Source organism: Oryzias melastigma, linkage group LG3 (genome assembly GCF_002922805.2).
Source record: "Oryzias melastigma strain HK-1 linkage group LG3, ASM292280v2, whole genome shotgun sequence".
Classification (NCBI taxonomy): domain Eukaryota; kingdom Metazoa; phylum Chordata; class Actinopteri; order Beloniformes; family Adrianichthyidae; genus Oryzias; species Oryzias melastigma.
Window position 1 is genome coordinate 29461885 of NC_050514.1, and position 16884 is coordinate 29478768.

General features: G+C 40.3%; 1 protein-coding gene across 6 annotated transcripts in view; it reads left to right on the top strand.

Moving 5' to 3' along the window:
• The window catches only part of ntrk3b (neurotrophic tyrosine kinase, receptor, type 3b), a 280707-nt gene that overhangs the window by 217933 nt on the left and 45890 nt on the right, over nucleotides 1–16884 (top strand). For 3 of the 6 annotated variants that reach the window (XM_024295435.2, XM_024295436.2, XM_024295440.2), the window contains 2 exons: nucleotides 7478–7564; nucleotides 10368–10556. In XM_024295435.2, the coding sequence (XP_024151203.1) occupies nucleotides 7478–7564; nucleotides 10368–10556 (276 nt within the window). The remainder of the gene's footprint in view (nucleotides 1–7477; nucleotides 7565–10367; nucleotides 10557–16884) is intronic. The other 3 variants (XM_024295438.2, XM_024295439.2, XM_024295437.2) reach the window with 1 other exon arrangement.

A 16884-nucleotide genomic window follows, 5' to 3' on the forward strand; every position in this document is an offset into this window, starting at 1 on the left:
CTAGTCAAATCAGCTAGCATGTAGCAGAAATATTAGTTAAACTCCAAAATGGCCTAAAAAAATCTTAGTACATGACAAAATAAGTCCAAAAAGCTAGCAGAATGCCAAATTTTAAAACTTTAAAACCGTAATGTTTTAACATAATTATGAATAATAGAAAGGCAGGAATATTATTCTAGAATATTTCTGCCTCGGATTGAAAAACACTCCTAAACTTTGGGAGGCAGATGTTGCAGATGTCAATCTTGATTGATCATTCCAGGCCAAATTAGCCCATGAACCTCTGAACTACACCTCGCATAAAAAAAAAAATAATTGTCGTATTCCATTATTGTGAAACTTTCCAGTGCAGAACACTGGATGATTAAAAACAAATTCACGTTAAGATCCATGTAAAAACCGCAGCAATAATGACAGCTTTTAGAAAAAGAGAATGCGGTTGGCAGAGGAAACGTGTCGGCTGGCAAAAGACAGAAGGATCTGAGTGATGAGATTTAACTAATCCTCAGATGACGACACACCGCAGTGATCTAAGACCTCTCCAGTAGGAGTACCAAGACAAACCACTGTGTGTTCCTACAACTGGTTAAATAAATCTGTTTTTGCCTTTTGATGAGCATTAGGCATTCCTGTCACTTGGTTTGTTTAAATACAGCTGTGTAATCTGCTGTATATGCAATGGCTCGCAAAAGCTTTTGATTAAACTTTAATGGCAGGAAAAGCAGGAAGACCTGCGACAGATGGTGTGCTCCCCAGAGATGATGATCACTTCATGCTGGAATCAGTCTGGGATTACACGAAGAGACAGAGTCACCTGAGAAACTTCTCAAAGATGCTTTGAAGCAGATACCAACCAAGCACCTTGAGAAACTGTTTAAGGCGTTTGCAAAGGAGCCACTGCAACATCTTTTAAAGCGCCATCCTAATGCGTTTAATAAAACATTTGCGTAACCCTCGGGTAATGTAAGAGACGAGGATGTAGAGAGACATCAAGATCTCCTGGGGAACAGGCTCAACACTCAGTTCATATCAGTTACAGTTTATGGTTGAATGCATGTGTCTTACCTTCATCCTCCTTCTTGAGGAGGACAGTTAGAGAAAATGGAGACACAAAAGCTTGTTGGGTAAGGCATTTTCTCTAACATAAAGCCCTGATAATGTATGCATGGTAGCCTCTATATACTATTTACTTACAGGAGATCTTTAGCTTAGCCCAGCGGTGGGCAAACTTTTTGACTTTTGGGCCACAAAACAGGTTGAGAGAACGGCCGCTCAAGGAGCAGATGTGTGGAGTGTTTTGGTAATCCACCTCATTAGAGATAGAAATAACATGCACGCTTTCATTTAGATTGAAAATGTATATATATTAGAGCTGTCAGGCGCTTAAAATTTTTAATCGCGATATCCCATTGTCCAGAGTTAACTCGCGATTAATCGCACATTAATATGTAGGGTTGGGCACTGATTGGTTCTGATGCGGTTCCGGTGCTACCGCGGTTCTTTTGTTTCGGTTTCGGTTCCCTTTCGGTGCTTATTGCGGTACTTCAGTAATAAAAAAATAATGCCTTTATCTTCCTAAATCCAAAGCAGAACGGCTTCAAACAAGCGCAGACTCCCACCTGCCGTGCAGCTGTGCGCACGTAATATAAAGCATAATATAAAACTCTGTCTTAAATAAAATTAAACGTCCTTGAAATTTTAGCCTGACATTTTATTAAATTAAATCAGGAATGTGGCATTTATTTGCAGTTGTTTTTGGGCAAAAGCAATATTTTATTTCAATAAAATAAGGCGGAAGATAAATGTCAATCACACGGCTGCAAAGCGCAGCAGATGATGACGACCCGCTGTGGTGGTGGGCGGAGCCGAGCCGAGCTTTCTGCTATTAGCAGCCCAACAAGGAGGAAACGATTCATTGTTTCATTTTGGGATGGGGCTCCAGCGTTGTTTAAAAATTGCGGAAACTCCACTATTCACAGCAAAAGTCCCGCCCACCGACGTTGCGGAAGCCGACCATCTCGGCAGTTTTATATGAGCCCGCCCACGAACACAAGAAAGTAAATAGATAGGCTGAATCGTAAAAAATCAGAAGGGAGTACAAGTGATTGACATGTCCACAGTCAAATGAAACTTCAATGGAATTTGGAACCGAAATCCGGCACCGTTTGCAGCCGCATCTTTCGGTTTCGGTAGAACCGCGCAAATCATAACGGTTCCTACTTGGAACCGAACTTCGGTGCCCAACCCTATTAATATGTGGCCTTTTTTTAGGAAAAAAATGTGTGCTTCATGGAATTTAGCAGTTCTACATTAATTATGAAAACAAGAATGACAAAATTTATAGTTTTCATCAGAAATACTTTATTTTGTAACATTGTATTGAGATAAACTTTCTTAACAATAAAAGGCTGTAACATAAAATGCCTAACAAAAACCAAGTGCAAGTGAAGGGCATTTTAAATTCAAAACTTCAATCAACATTCAGTAAAATAAAACATCAAAAATAAAATTTCCATAACACTTTCATGTTCATTTTTTGTCAGAACCAAATCTTTTCCTCCTCTGCTGAACTACAGTAATAAATGAAACAGAGATTTATCATTTTTCAATGAACTTTTGTTTTTTAAAACCTTAAAGATTGAGAAAAGCGGGATACACTGTGGATAGTTTGACAGTCTGTTACTGCCGCCGCGTTCTCTGGCTGCAGCTCGATGCAGCGACGTGTCCAGCGGAGCTCACGATGAATATGCCAGCAGACAGACCGCTATGCTGGGATCACGCTTAAACCTCCAGAACTTTGGGATATTTTGCATATTTTCGCCCGGCAAAAGAGGGACGGGGCACACACTCAAAGCTGAGGTTGATCTTTTCATCTACAAATAACAGGTGTTGTTTAAACTACATTTAAAACGTCCCCCGGTGCGCTTGCTGTTCGGAACGTCTGGGGCCTGCAGCTCTCGGGACGCGGCGCCGGACGCGAGCCGGTACCACCAGACGTGGTACTGGACGCGAACCGGAGCCGGGTTAGGGTGCAGGAGCTCTCTGCGTCCTGGCGCCGGGCCGGTTCTAGCTAGCAGCTTGGTGGTTAGAGACCCGCCTGTGATCTAGTGAGAGCAGCCGGTGAGTTAGAGGGCAATGAGGGACGCCTGCGGCGGTATGGAAAGGCACATAGGAGAAAATCCGCGATTAATGCGTCAAATAAATTATCGGCGTCAAGCACATTTTAGATTAACGCGTAATTAACGCGACAAATCTGACAGCCCTAATATATATATATATGTATATATATGTATATATATGTATATATATATATATATATATATATATTTTTTTTTTTTTTTTTTAATGTAACATTTTGGAATTTTTTTACTTCAAAACAGGGTGTTTTTAGTGCCAGTTGCACCAGTAGGTTGATGTTCTTCAGGGAAAAATGAAAACTTAAAGAAATGATGCGTTCATGTGGTATTGGAATGATCGCAAAAATATCTGTTGGACTCAGAAAAGTCACATGAAAGTCAGAAAAACATCAAATCTTCCATAACCACATGAACCCAGAATTACTTTTTGCATCTAAACAAAAGTAAATTTATTTGTAGTGAGCCATTTATAGGGCTGCACGGTGGCGCAGTGGTTAGCGCTCTCGCCTCACAGCGAGAAGGCCCCGGTTCGACTCCCGGCTGGGACCTTTCTGTGTGGAGTTTGCATGTTCTCCCCGTGCATGCGTGGGTTTTCACCGGGGACTCCGGCTTCCTCCCACCGTCCAAAAACATGCTTCATAGGTTAATTGGTGACTCTGAATTGCCCCTAGGTGTGAATGTGAGAGTGACTGTGTGTGTGATTGAGGCCCTGCGACGGACTGGCGACCTGTCCAGGGTGTACCCCGCCTTCGCCCATCAGTGGCCGGGATAGGCTCCGGCACCCCGCGACCCCGAAAGGGAAGAAGCGGTCAGGAAAATGGATGGATGGAACCATTTACCAGGATTATAGACCAAAATTATCAATGTCATTAATTCCAGTTTTGTGGGCCAGATTAAATAGTTCAACGGGCTTCATATGCCTTCGGGCTGTAGTTTGTCCACCCCTGGTTTAGACCATAGACCACAGGTGTCAAACTCCAGGCCTCGAGGGCCGCTGTCCAACATGTTTTTCAACTAGCCTGCCATAGAAGCTCCTTATTGGCTAAATACACCTGACCCAGGTAATCAGCAGCAGATGAGGTAGGATTTCTTAATAACCAGCAGGAGGCTGGCCTTCGAGGCCTGAAGTTTGACACCTCTGCCATAGACTGTATATTAGAACTGGACTGAGTAAGTATGACATCACCCATCAAAAATGGTTTACATCTAACTCTAAAGAAATTAAGTCGATTCAGTCATCATTTTTCTTTTGTGATATGGTCGCCGCCATGTTGGATCCAGATGTTGTCATCTAGTAGTAATTGCTCCGAGTTGGTCTGAGTCACTGTTTCCATGACAACCACTCTTTCCAATCCGGAGGGAGCCTGTTGGTAGTCTACACACCTGTCACTTGAATTCAGGAGAACCTGTCAATCAAACGTTTCAAACAGTCACCGTTGGATACACGACCACCAAACACTTCTAATACCCGTTGTGCTCTCCTGTGGGGTCCAGATGACCCCACCCTTACACTAATGTGTGATACATCCCATGTCAGAGGTGGATAGGATTTTAGGACTTTACACTAGAGAAATATATACAGAAATATATATATCATGAAAGAAAAGACAAGTGTCACGAATATGTGGGAGAAAAAAAGGTATCAGACGTCCGTGTTGTCTTGAATTTAAAATGCAGCCAAATAACAGACGTATTCCCTCTTTTTGCTTAAAGCACTTTCCCTGAGGCTGCATGGGTCAGTGTATTTGTCCTGAGATTCAACTTCAAGCTGCTGGACTTCCGTTGTTCTCCACTCATGCGCTAAGTAACGTAAAGCCTGTTTTAAAACCTGCGTGAGTAAGAATCAAAGAAGGCAAAACCACAAGATGGAGTTTCTTTAAGAAGAAACTCTTTTTAATGCGTTTTTATTTTAACTTATATACATTTTGAGACTGCATACTGACAAGGCAACACCTATGCAACTGTCTTGGGCCAGTTAATAATATATTTGCTGTAATAAATGATGGAATTAGGTTGATAGAAATGCTGGAATAGATATGGGATATGGGAGATATTTCTATTGCTCACACAATATATATCATCAGCACGACTGAATATTGGTCAAAAAACTCCTCAATGTTGGGTTTTGGAAGGTCAGTGCTTTTTCATGATGACAGAAAGGATTATTATTATAAAAAAAAAAAAAAAAACTCCATTATGCGTACATTAAAATAAGTTTACAAAGACCCCAATTTCTCTACCCAGTTGACAAAGTTTAATTAACTTTTATTGGGTGTGGCTGCAATTATTTATCCCATCAATGTCATAATCATAGACAAATTTAGGGATTGATTTAATACTTATTCTTCCTAAATCAGGCGTCTGACTGGTCACAGCTGGAGGTACCGTAGGCTCAAAACAAAAGTCAATAGAAACTGCAATCTGAGCTGTTTATCTGGAAGAGAGAAGATTTTACTAAAAGTTAATCTTTCTTATGAATCATGCAAAAAAGGAAAATGAAAAAAAAGCTTCCAACAAAATATTTTTTTGCTAACAAGAAACATTAATAAATGAAATAAATAATCCACCAAAACACATTTTAATTAACTTTTTTTTTTCTCATTCAAACTTATGCAGTATTGTGTAGCATAGATGCAGAGTAAGCACAGTGAACTGGAATTTTTTACCACTTTGCTCTCTCGCAAAGCTTCAGAGAAGCTGATTCACAAAAGCAAATGAAAAGCAACTGCTTTCTCTTCCAGTCCACCTTAATGAGACACAGAACAGCTTTGCTCTATCAGACAAACCTCTCTGGTAGAACTGTGTTGCTCTAAAATCCATTCCATGAAAACTCTCAGATACCGGCGCTCCTCTCTGGTGCTGCTGAGCTTTTTCATAGCCTAAGTAACAAAGTGACAAAATGCGTCAACAAGTCCAGTTCCCTATTTGAGTCTTTAATCACTCCAGGAGTCAAACAGGAAGTTGCAGCACAAGAAGTTCAATCCCTGAGGTTTCACGGTGCAGTCACAGCGTGCGTGGCATGGGGATCGAAGGCGGAGTTTCATTGCTGAGTCAATATAAAGACGCGACCTGCCACGGTGAGGCGTGATTTGGGCGTCGGGTACAGCGAGGTTGATGAGGTGCGTCAACCAATCAGGGTCTCAGCTTTGGGCACATGACATTTTCAGTGTAGAAAAAGAGATTCAGTATGGCGGCTCGATGCAAGGACTTTGTTTGTCTACATTGGCTTAGATGGGTCTCTACACTAACCAGCTGCTCGGCGGACAGTGTAGCGAGTTACAAACAAACATTTGAATCTGCATTTGTATTGTGTTGTAACCCTGATAAAACCCGACCTCTCCTGCTAACATCTTTAAGAAAGCGCACTCAGCTATGAAAACTCCACCACCTTACAAATGAATGCTTGATCACACGTGTCACCTCCTTTCACACCACCTCCAACCCTCCCGATCAACACCCCCGCATGCAACTGAGGAGCTTTAATTTGATACGACTGGGTCTTGATTGCTATTTACAGTGTCGTCAAGGTGAGCAAAAGCCTTAAGATGCTGGGCAAACAGATTCAGCGAATCAGCTGTTGCTGACTCCCTCCCTCCCTCCTGGGTTCCTCCCTCCCTCCTGAAGATTGTGGCTGTCAGAACTGTGACTTGTTTTTGACACCGCAGTGATAGAGCAGCATGCTGGATCACACTTGCTGAAAGTAAATCATCGCCTTCCAGAGCCTTTCTAGGAATTTTGATTAAAGAAAGGAAATGATGGCTGGTACAGACAAGCAGATGTTGTTCAACACCATAAATTCAGAGAGACCAGCTTTTCTTCTGCTCATCTATAAGCTGTAAAGTCAAAGCTTTGAGCTATGTCTTTTTTTTCTCTCTTTTATCTTACTATTGAGAGATTCTTGAATGACCGGAGTGACTGCTCTCACAGATTAATTTCTTTAGACATTTTTGAGAAGGACAGCTGTAATTTTAAATTTTAAAAATCCTGCAGAATGTGGAAAAATATGAGCTTTAAACCAGGTTCTGAGATTAAAGTTTGAAAAATGACTTGAAGATAATCAGTGTTCCTGATGTTTTGGACATTTGAAATGTGAAAGGTCAAACAAGATGTATGATGGTCAAATGGGGGGGGGGGTCGGTTTATAAGCAGCTAACACGTTTGGTGTCTTACTATTCATAAAATTCCTGTTAAATGAAATATTGAGGTGTTAAACGGATAGATGGGTGGATGTATTGACACAAAGGACTATGATGTTTTTAATGTTCAATAGAACCATTTAACAATGCAGCAGTGGATGCAGTTTGTTTTTTCTTGACAGAGCTATTTGTTTTTCTTTATAGAAAGAGGAAGAAGTTATGGTTTCAAATGTTCCCCATCCTTCTCGTGTTTCTGTGCATTTGGACATCAAAGCATCTCACCTTTGAACTGTAAGCCAATTAAGAAACAGTAATCATATGATACCTTGAAAAGTTAACCAAACAGTTACTGTTAATTGACTAACTTGTCTAGTACCAGCAGGGGTGGGCTATCACCCTAAACTGCTTGTTTGAGGAAGTGGGAGACACAACAGAAAATATGATGACTTTGGAGTCGTTTACAAGTGAATGTATGTGTATGTAAGATTAGGGTTAAAACGGAGGGATATGACCTTTTTCAAATCTAAAACTGATTTGTTTTGACATGTCATTATAAATCGGACATTATTACTACTTTCTTTCATCTTAAACTTGACTGAAAATAGAAATTATTCTGTACATTCTATGCAATTGTTGTTCATTGGTCTCACCACACAGATCAGTGTTAAAATCTTTAGACCAAACACCTGTCAGATCCACATGTCAAATGCATCATTTTTGTTTTGTTTTGTCCTTTTGATTAGTTAGTTCTATATTATGCCAAAAATCCACTTTTGCCTCAATAGCTGTGTTTCCATTGACTATGAAATTGGGTAAATTGGATCAGCAATAATAAATTTGTCTATTGGAAACAGGGCTGGGCGATATGGCAAAATACAGAAAATCACGATTTTTTCAATATTATTTCACAATTTCGATTGTATCACGATTTCTTTAAAATAAATTCAAATTGAGAAAAAAAAAGAATTATAATGATTTTAGTTGAAAGAAGTTAACACATTTTGAACTAATATTTATATTTATTCAAATTTTAAATTCAAATGCTCGGATTTAAAGTCACAGGCTGTCAACAAGCTTTTACCTTCTCGCTCTTGCAGCTTTTCGTAGAAGATCGGGATAAAACAATCTCTCAAAAATGACACATTGTCAGCTTTGGAGACCATTTCATATCGTAATATCGCCCACCCCTAATTGGAAATGTGACAAGTTTGATGAACTCATATTGATCGAGAAAAACTTTTTTCCGCTTGGAGGAGGTGGTTTTTGAGGTGTATTGAAATTAACATATTTCACGATGGAAATTTGAACTAAATGAGCCACGTGAACAACAAAAGGATACCACACTTAGCTGTGCAGGGTCCCAATGAGCGTCACAATCACATCACACAGCTTATCAAAAGTTGAGCGTGTCATGTGGAATTGTTAGATCTGTAGCTACTAATTAAGAACCACAATTTCCCAAAATGTCTTCATCCTTACCTGCTCGCTCCATGCACTGAATAAGACGCTGACGTCTCCTTTGATAGATGAAAATGAGTGCTAGTGCTGTGGCAGCAATTTGAATGTATCTGCTGTAAATCACAGTATTAATCACATCCGTCGCCGTGCTTTTGAATTGTATTTATTTGGATAATTTTGATTTAATGGAAACAGTCTAATTACAAAATCGTGTTTTTATATAATTTCAATAAAGTTTTGCACATATATGTAATGGAAACGCAGCTCCCAAGGACAGCTTGGACAGCTGTTATGCTGCGAACACACATTGTTTGTGCTCGCTGTCAAAATAGCGAGTGCCCACGGCCACGCCCACATGACACCTGGACCATAGATCAACCAAGGTAGAGTCATTTGATCTCAGCTCTCATAAGCCTCCGCTCTTCCGTTCCATCCCTCACTCCGTGCCCTTCATTTGACAATGTTGTGCTCCTCTGCACTCGGTCCACACAGGTGTAACTATGAGTGATTGCATCCCAGTAGACTTTATATAAAAATGAAAAGGTGTTGGAGGACTCTTGGTTTAAAATTCTGTTTTTTTTCTAAAGCAAATCCCCTTAAAAAAAAAAAAAAAAAAAAAACAGCTGTTTATTTCACAAGTAAAAAAGTTAGCATTTTAGCATTCATTAATTTTAGCAATTTATACTTTTTAGTTTTAAAAAAAATATTAAAGTTGTGAATAGTTTGATCCATTTAAACTTTTACGTGACACTATCAGGGAAAGATCGTTTGATCTCTGAACAGGAGTGGTCCCTGTCATATACATACCCAGGAAAATGTTTCAAAAACTCAGTTGAAGGGCGCCGACAGAGCTGCTGCTGTTTACACAGACGAGACAAAAGCGAAGCTCGTTCACCGGCGACGTTCACGACAGCTGATTGTCAGCTGTCAAGTTCCACCCAGTCAGTTAAAAAAGAAGGTGCAGCTCGACAGCTGATCTGATGAATGTTTCTCTAATGAATTAATTCAGATGAATTAAAAAAAAGCTTTATTGCTCAACCTTTTTTTTTTTTTTACAAAGTCTAAAACGACACATCTGTGAGGTTGCAACTGCAGCTCCTGAAAATAGTATGAAATACTTTAAGTGATTTAGGTTGCAAATTAATTTTCACTTTTTTTCAGAATTCAGTTTTCTCTGAAAAAGAATCTCAAACACAATTGATAAAAACATAAGAATTTGAGTTTTTTTTTTACTTTTTATTACAATTTCCCTGGTCATTTGCTCCTCAAAGTACAACTTAACTGTTTTAAAAGTTAGGTTTTTTTCAGTGTTGTTCAGTACTAAATTACATTTATCTTTCTTAAAATATTTTCTAATATTTTTTATGTTTTACAATAAAAATGACCACATTTAACACTGCATCTTGTCTTTTTAGCCTTTTTTAAGCATTGTTCTTCCTTTTTTTCCCTCCTTTATCATCTACCCAATGCAGATATTTAGCTTCGTTACTTTCAATCAGAATTCTCAAGATTTTATTTATTTCATTTTAAAATATCTTCACCTCCCAGCATCCCTAATAAAGACTTTGAAGAAAGCAGATTTTCATGAAGATTTTGATCTCTAAAGTAAGCATCTGGTCTCTTTTGTGTTTCCCAGGTCCAGTAGCTGTAATCAGTGGAGAGGAAGACTCTGCCAGTCCTCTTCATCATGTCAACCATGGGATTATAACTCCGTGTACACTGGATGCAGGTCCGGACGCGGTCGTCATTGGGATGACTCGCATCCCTGTGGTGGAGAACCCCCAATACTTCAGACACGGACACAACTGCAACAAACCAACAACTCGTAAGTTCAAGTCAACACGTCGCTCTACTAATTGAGAAGTTAAGGTCCCCCTCTGATGAATATCATGTTTTTTGAGTTTTTAACATGTATGTTTGGCATTTTTCTTATGAAAGAGAACAAATGTAAAAAGAAATGATTTTGTTTCTGCATTCCAAGTTTTTCTCCTTTTAAATCTGTCAATCAAACTGTCTTGGACAGACTCTGTTTGAATGAATGATCTTCTTTCCATCAACAGCTCTGCTGCACATGCACTAAACCAGGGGTATTCAAATCCAGGCCTCGAGGGCCGGTGTCCTACATGTTTTCCAACCAACCTTCCATTGAAGCTCCTTATTGGCTAAACATACCTGATCCTGGAAATTAGCAGCAGATAAGGCAGGATTTCTGGAAAACCTACAGCAGAGAGGCCCAAATCCAGGCCTCGAGGGCCAGCTTCCTGTAGGTTTTCCAGAAATCCTGCCTTATCTGCTGCTAATTTCCAGGATCAGGTATGTTTAGCCAATAAGGAGCTTCAATGGAAGGTTGGTTGGAAAACATGTAGGACACAGGCCCTCGAGGCCTGGACTTGAATACCCCTGCACTAAACCCTCATCTGTTCCTAGCGTGTCTAGTTCAGGTTCTGGAGAAGAGAAGACGGTATCTTCACATTGACTGCTGTCAAATGAGCCGCCGTTCACATTTCTGTGGTCAAATCAGCCGTAGCAGCGGTGAAGATTTACGCTAGCGAAACACAGAGCTATGATAATTAGACGGGGGGGGATCAGGGGTGGAGCTCAACTCCAAAAGCCACGCCCCCTCAGAGCAGATTTTTTAAACAGAGGCTTCAGCATGAAAATGACTTTTTAAGACATTTAGGTTTTGGGATTTTGGTTAAAAACGTCATAATCATAATTAAAACACTACTGGGAACTTTTTTTTTTTTATAAAAAATTGTCATTGGGGGACTTTAAGTTAAGATTTCTTTACCAGAAAGGTTCCATGTTTAAGTTTGACAGCAGCCTGACCTCTCACTGCTTCCAGTTCTGTAAGTGTTTCTCCTGAAGCCCACATCAGTTTGCTTTTAGCAGACCTGAGTTGGTGGATTAAAGCACCACAGCTACTATATGTTAGTGTCGGTGACAGAACGCTTCTCATCATATGCCGCTACCATCTGCTACTTCAGCAGCTTACTCCAGGATCTGCTAAGACTAAATCAGTTAAGCAACAACTTGTGTTTATAAGCCCGTAACCTTCTCCCCTCCAAAATCTCCCAGCCTCCCCTGGGGCTCGTGTTCCAGGTTGAGGAAAGACAAGATCACTTTAAGGCCTAATTACTCACAATTACACCCATCCAAACTTCAGAGAACAACTGTGTCAGCAGCTACCTGCAGCCTGCTGCCTCCATCTAGATGATACTGATCAGACTGCATACATTTAGGAAAACGGCGCCCGGCGTTCTCATGCACCCCTCCAGCTCCTGTCTGGCTCTGCCTCAAAATGGCTGCTGGTCAGCTAAAAGAAGGTGGTCTTTGAGCAGGAGCCAATGAGAAGAGAGAAAATCCCATTTAGAGGTGATAAATAAATGACGGTTCTTATGTATTATGAATCGCATGCATTTTTAATGTCCAGTCAGTGACTGATTTATATCTTTTCTCTCCTTGCATGGAAGATCTGATCGCAAACTAATGAATAAATGACGGCCAGAACAAATGAAACTTTAGTTCGATCTCTGCACACCTGGAACTGAAAGTCTGACTGTGAGTCAGCTTGACTCCACCGAATGATCCTCCTCTCTGTGTGCAGAAAGCCTTTTTTGATTTACACATGAAGAACAGGAAACTGCAGTAAAATAACCCAGAATTCATCACAAGGTTGTAATGGCCGCTGCTTTCCGCCATTGGCTCGGAAACAAAATGGATCTAAACAGCCTCTGCCTTTGCCGATCGTTGGCTGAATATGAATGCCTCCTTTCCCCTCAGGACACGCACGCGGGAAAGGAATCTGTGTTGCACACGTGTACAGCAAGGAAATAGAATTCATGCGTGCTCGCAGACGCTGACCAACTGTGTGGTCACCTTACATTACCCTCTCCCCGCATGCTTTGACCTGTCAGGGGTCCTTTAGATGCCCTTTGCTCTGCCTGCTTTGCTCAGCGTGATTTGTTGTGCAGCACTCTCGCAGATACAGTATAGCTTCTGTACTGATGCTTGACCACTAATGTATTCATTCATCTACTTGAAAGCTTCTTATCCGGGGAGAACGCATGCTGCCAGGATGTCCAACGCACACACACACGCACTATAATTCTGGCAGCTGCATTACTGCACTCATACATAAATTTAAACACTTCTTTTTAATCTCCACCCATCAGGAGTTCGCTAAGGTGACGGTCAGTCCCGCTCAGCCCTGTGACATTAAAGTCACCTGCAGTAATATTAATAATAATTAAAGTTCCGAGTGGCGTTGTGTGGCCCTCGCCACCCCCCTTTGACCCGCCCTCACTGGCTGAGCGGCTGTTACACGCACCTTACTTTCTCGTCCTCTGACCCCGCCCCACTGGTCATTGCAACTTTTCTGTTGATTTTGTTTCCATAGCAACCATTTTATTTTTTGGTCACCTGAGTGTGACGAACAGGTCGATGTCAATTTTAGATGAATCGGCAAAAGTGAACTTTTTCATGTCCTTGGCAACGGAAGTTTTATGTTAAAGGGTAACACAGGGCAGTTGGAGTCTGACTCCACTCTCATCCCAGATTTGAAAAAATGCCAAAAAAAGGGGTGGGCTGAGCAGGGGAGGTGTGGTTTGGATCTGTGATTGACAGACATCGAGGTTAGCTTCAGGTAATGTAGTCGCTCTGCGTCTTCAGTATGGAGAGTGGTACAGAGCAAAGTGAAGCCAGAATGAGGATTCTTCTCCTCCACCTTCTCTTGAGGCAGCTCCAGACCGAAGGAGGAGACCCAAGTCTAGTGCTAGCATCATAAGCTAATAAAGGCTAACGTTCAATGCAAATCCATCACGAGGTCGGACTTCGGCGGATTTATGCCAACTGCACTAATCCACTGTTGCCGAACTTCCAAGTCCACTTGAAAGTTGTTGAAACCAGTAGATTTTTGATAACCGAAGGTAAAGCACCCATTGTGAAAAAATTCAAGATGGCGGCGTCTTTCTGAGGTTAAAGGTTAATAAACTTAATCTGTTGTCGTAGACTTAAGCCGGCGTTGTGTGTGAAATTTTGTGAAGATTGCTGGAATTTTTTTATGTGAAAATGTGAAATTCACTACATGTGAAATTTTGCCTCAAATTGGCTGCCAGTCTTGTGACCATCCCATAATAATTTGTACAAATTTGCCTTACATCTGTGTTTTGGTTTTGTTAGTAGATTTTGAAATATTTTTTTGAGGTTTTGGCCCCATTCATTTTCACCAGGTACTAGGTGCTTGAAAATTTAGTGAATTTTTGAGCATATAAGCACACAAAGACAAAAAAAAGGATTGTGAAAACAATCTATTCCAGGACTGCTGCAGGCCAGAATAATAGAGTTGTTGTTGGTCCAAACAGTGCAAAAAAAAAAAAACACACACACACACACATCGGGATTGTTGCTTATCCTTTAGTCCAGGAGAAAATAAAAGTTTGAAATGAATATCCGCCATAATAGCTGCCCTCTTCCTGAACCGCTAACCTGAGTGCAGGCAGGCAGCTGTGAACAGACTCCAGAGGCTGACTTCGCCTTTTGCTCGGCTGTTTTTCTGGTGCCACTTTGCAAGCACAAAGCAGCGACGTGCAATCGGTTTCCGTCCCGCAGGCCTCGACTTTAGCTGCAGCAAACAGGCGAGTTAAGCTGCCTGGAAAATTCATTTTGTTTTTCACAAAGGAAGCTGAAAAGGGTCGATCTTGGGGAAATTTTGCCACATTAGAGAGAAAGAAAAGCAAAGGAGGCAAAGGACAATTCTTAAGCCTCGTGGCAGATTTCTTATCTGTTGAGATTCCTCGTCTCCCAAGACGTGGCTTTGTTTTATCACTTAGCTGTTTTAATTACAGACTCATCACATTCCAGCAGCTGAAAGCACACAAACGGCTTTGACGTCTGAGTGCAGCCTCTCATTACATCCATGTTATTAGGAATATCGGTTCTGGGCTCGGCTCGGACAAACCTCCCCCTCACTGTCCGCTCTGCCTCTTGTGTAACAGAGACATAATTACGCTCAAGGTGATGTTTTTGAAGATTGAAAAGTTTCCAGCAGAGAAAAGGAGGGACTAATTTGGCAGCTTGAAAGCCCTGCAAATGAATGGAGATGCCGAGCAGATTGATTGAAAAGCGGTTATCATTTTTGCTAGGCTATGATTCCATAAATTACAGTCTGATGAAACTGAACAGCTCAGCAGGCGAGTCGGCTGTGAATTCAAACTACCTGCTTCAGTTTGTGACTCTGAAAGTTTGTTTTTGAAATTTACAGCTGGATAGCTCCAATATTGCTAGCTGTTTTTGTTGCACTGTTAGCTTGGTGGTTGTAAGGGGCTGTATGCTAGCAGGGAGAGCGTATAAACAAAGGGATGATGGGAAATGGGGATAGGCTTACTCTAATGCTATGTCCGAATTCCTTCACTACTCATTACATAGTGCACTAAATAGTGTGTTCGCCATTTTGTAATGTTGTCTGAATCTACAATTCCAAAATTGAGTGCCTTTAAAATTTCCCAGAAGTCTTTGCAAAAAACCAGCACACAGCGATGCTCACTAAATTGGAAAATATAGACTAAGATGCATTGAACTTAAACAACTTTTGTTGGGGAAAAAAGTGTTTGAGTGTAATTTGATGATGTCATACTTGCCATTAAAAAAAAAAAAGAAAAGTAATATGAATATTTAATATTCGGGGCACTAGATATTCCTGAGAGACAACTGGGATGCACTTTCAATCAAAATGTTGACAGAAGCCCCGCCCCCTGAAAAAATCCATCCCACCATCCAATCAAAAGTGTTGACAAGTTTTGGGCACCTGTTAACATAAAAAAAGGTCATTATAAAATTTCTATCAAATTGATTTACAATAAATCAAACTTATAACAAATTTATATAAAATTGATTAGGGGCAGGGTTTTACAGGAGACTGTGCATCTGTCAACATTTTTGATTGGTTTGGGGCATGGATTTTTACTGAGGGCGGGGCACCTGTCAAGATTTTGATGAAAAGTATCAATTGTTTCTTGGGGGGTTGGTTGGGGGTGGGGTTTGACAGGTGGTGGGGCACGTGTGAAAAATTATTTAAAGGTGTTTAGGCCACTGTTTTTAAAGGGCGGGGTTTGACTGTTGAATGTTGATATCCAAATTAATGTAACATTTATATCAAATTGATTTAAAATAAATCAAACTCATATAAAATGTATACTTTATTCATAAAAAATGTATTTGGGGCGTGGTTTGACAGGGGGCGGGGCACCTGTCAACATTTTGAAGGAAAGTTCATCCCTATTCTCTCTGTCTTGCCCCATTTACTTCTTTTCTGGTTCTGGATTAGGGTGGGAATTTGGACATAGCCAAACAGTCACGCCTACAAAGAGGTGGATTTCTAATAAAATTCTGCTGCTCTGCAGAAACTATGTCCTACAAAATTACACAGGTTTTTAAGTGTTGGTTAAAAATGGCATAATCATTATTAAAAATAAAACAAATAATGAAATAGATCCAAATATGATTGGAATGGGATTTAATATCTATGTTTCCTAGAAGTACATTCCCATTCAACAAAACTACATAAACGTTTGTTCACTAGCTAAAATGTTCACACAAAAAAAACCCAAAAAACAAGCAGTCTTATTCGTGAAAGGTACAGAAATAATAGGATGAACAACATCATGTCTTCGTTCTGAACATTCAAGACAAAGAGGATTATATTTAAAGGCTTTCACAACCTTTTAGTATTTGTTTTGTACTCCACACACATTTCTGAAGCCTTGAATGTTCTCTCAACTGTAACAAAAGGAAAACACTTGCAAAAAGCCCTTTTATACTTTTTTTTTTTTTTAGAAACAATCTTTGGAGTGTTTCTACAGGGACTATCAGCTTAGAATGGATAACATTCCTCACATCCTCTAAGATGTCAAATATAGCTAATCAAGACTTAAAGAAACTCCCCTGAGTTCTGAGTCCAAAGCACTTAGCGCATAAATGCACTTATTGTTTTAGCTTTAATGCTGCAGGATACATGGGGGGGAGAGGGGGGGGTTCTTTATTTCCAGTTTGACAAAAGGACTTAGTCATTACAAATTATACATTCTGGGAACAACATTTTAATTTAAACTTTAGAAGATCTTCGTTCCCTTCTTATTTTTTTTTCTTTTGATGAT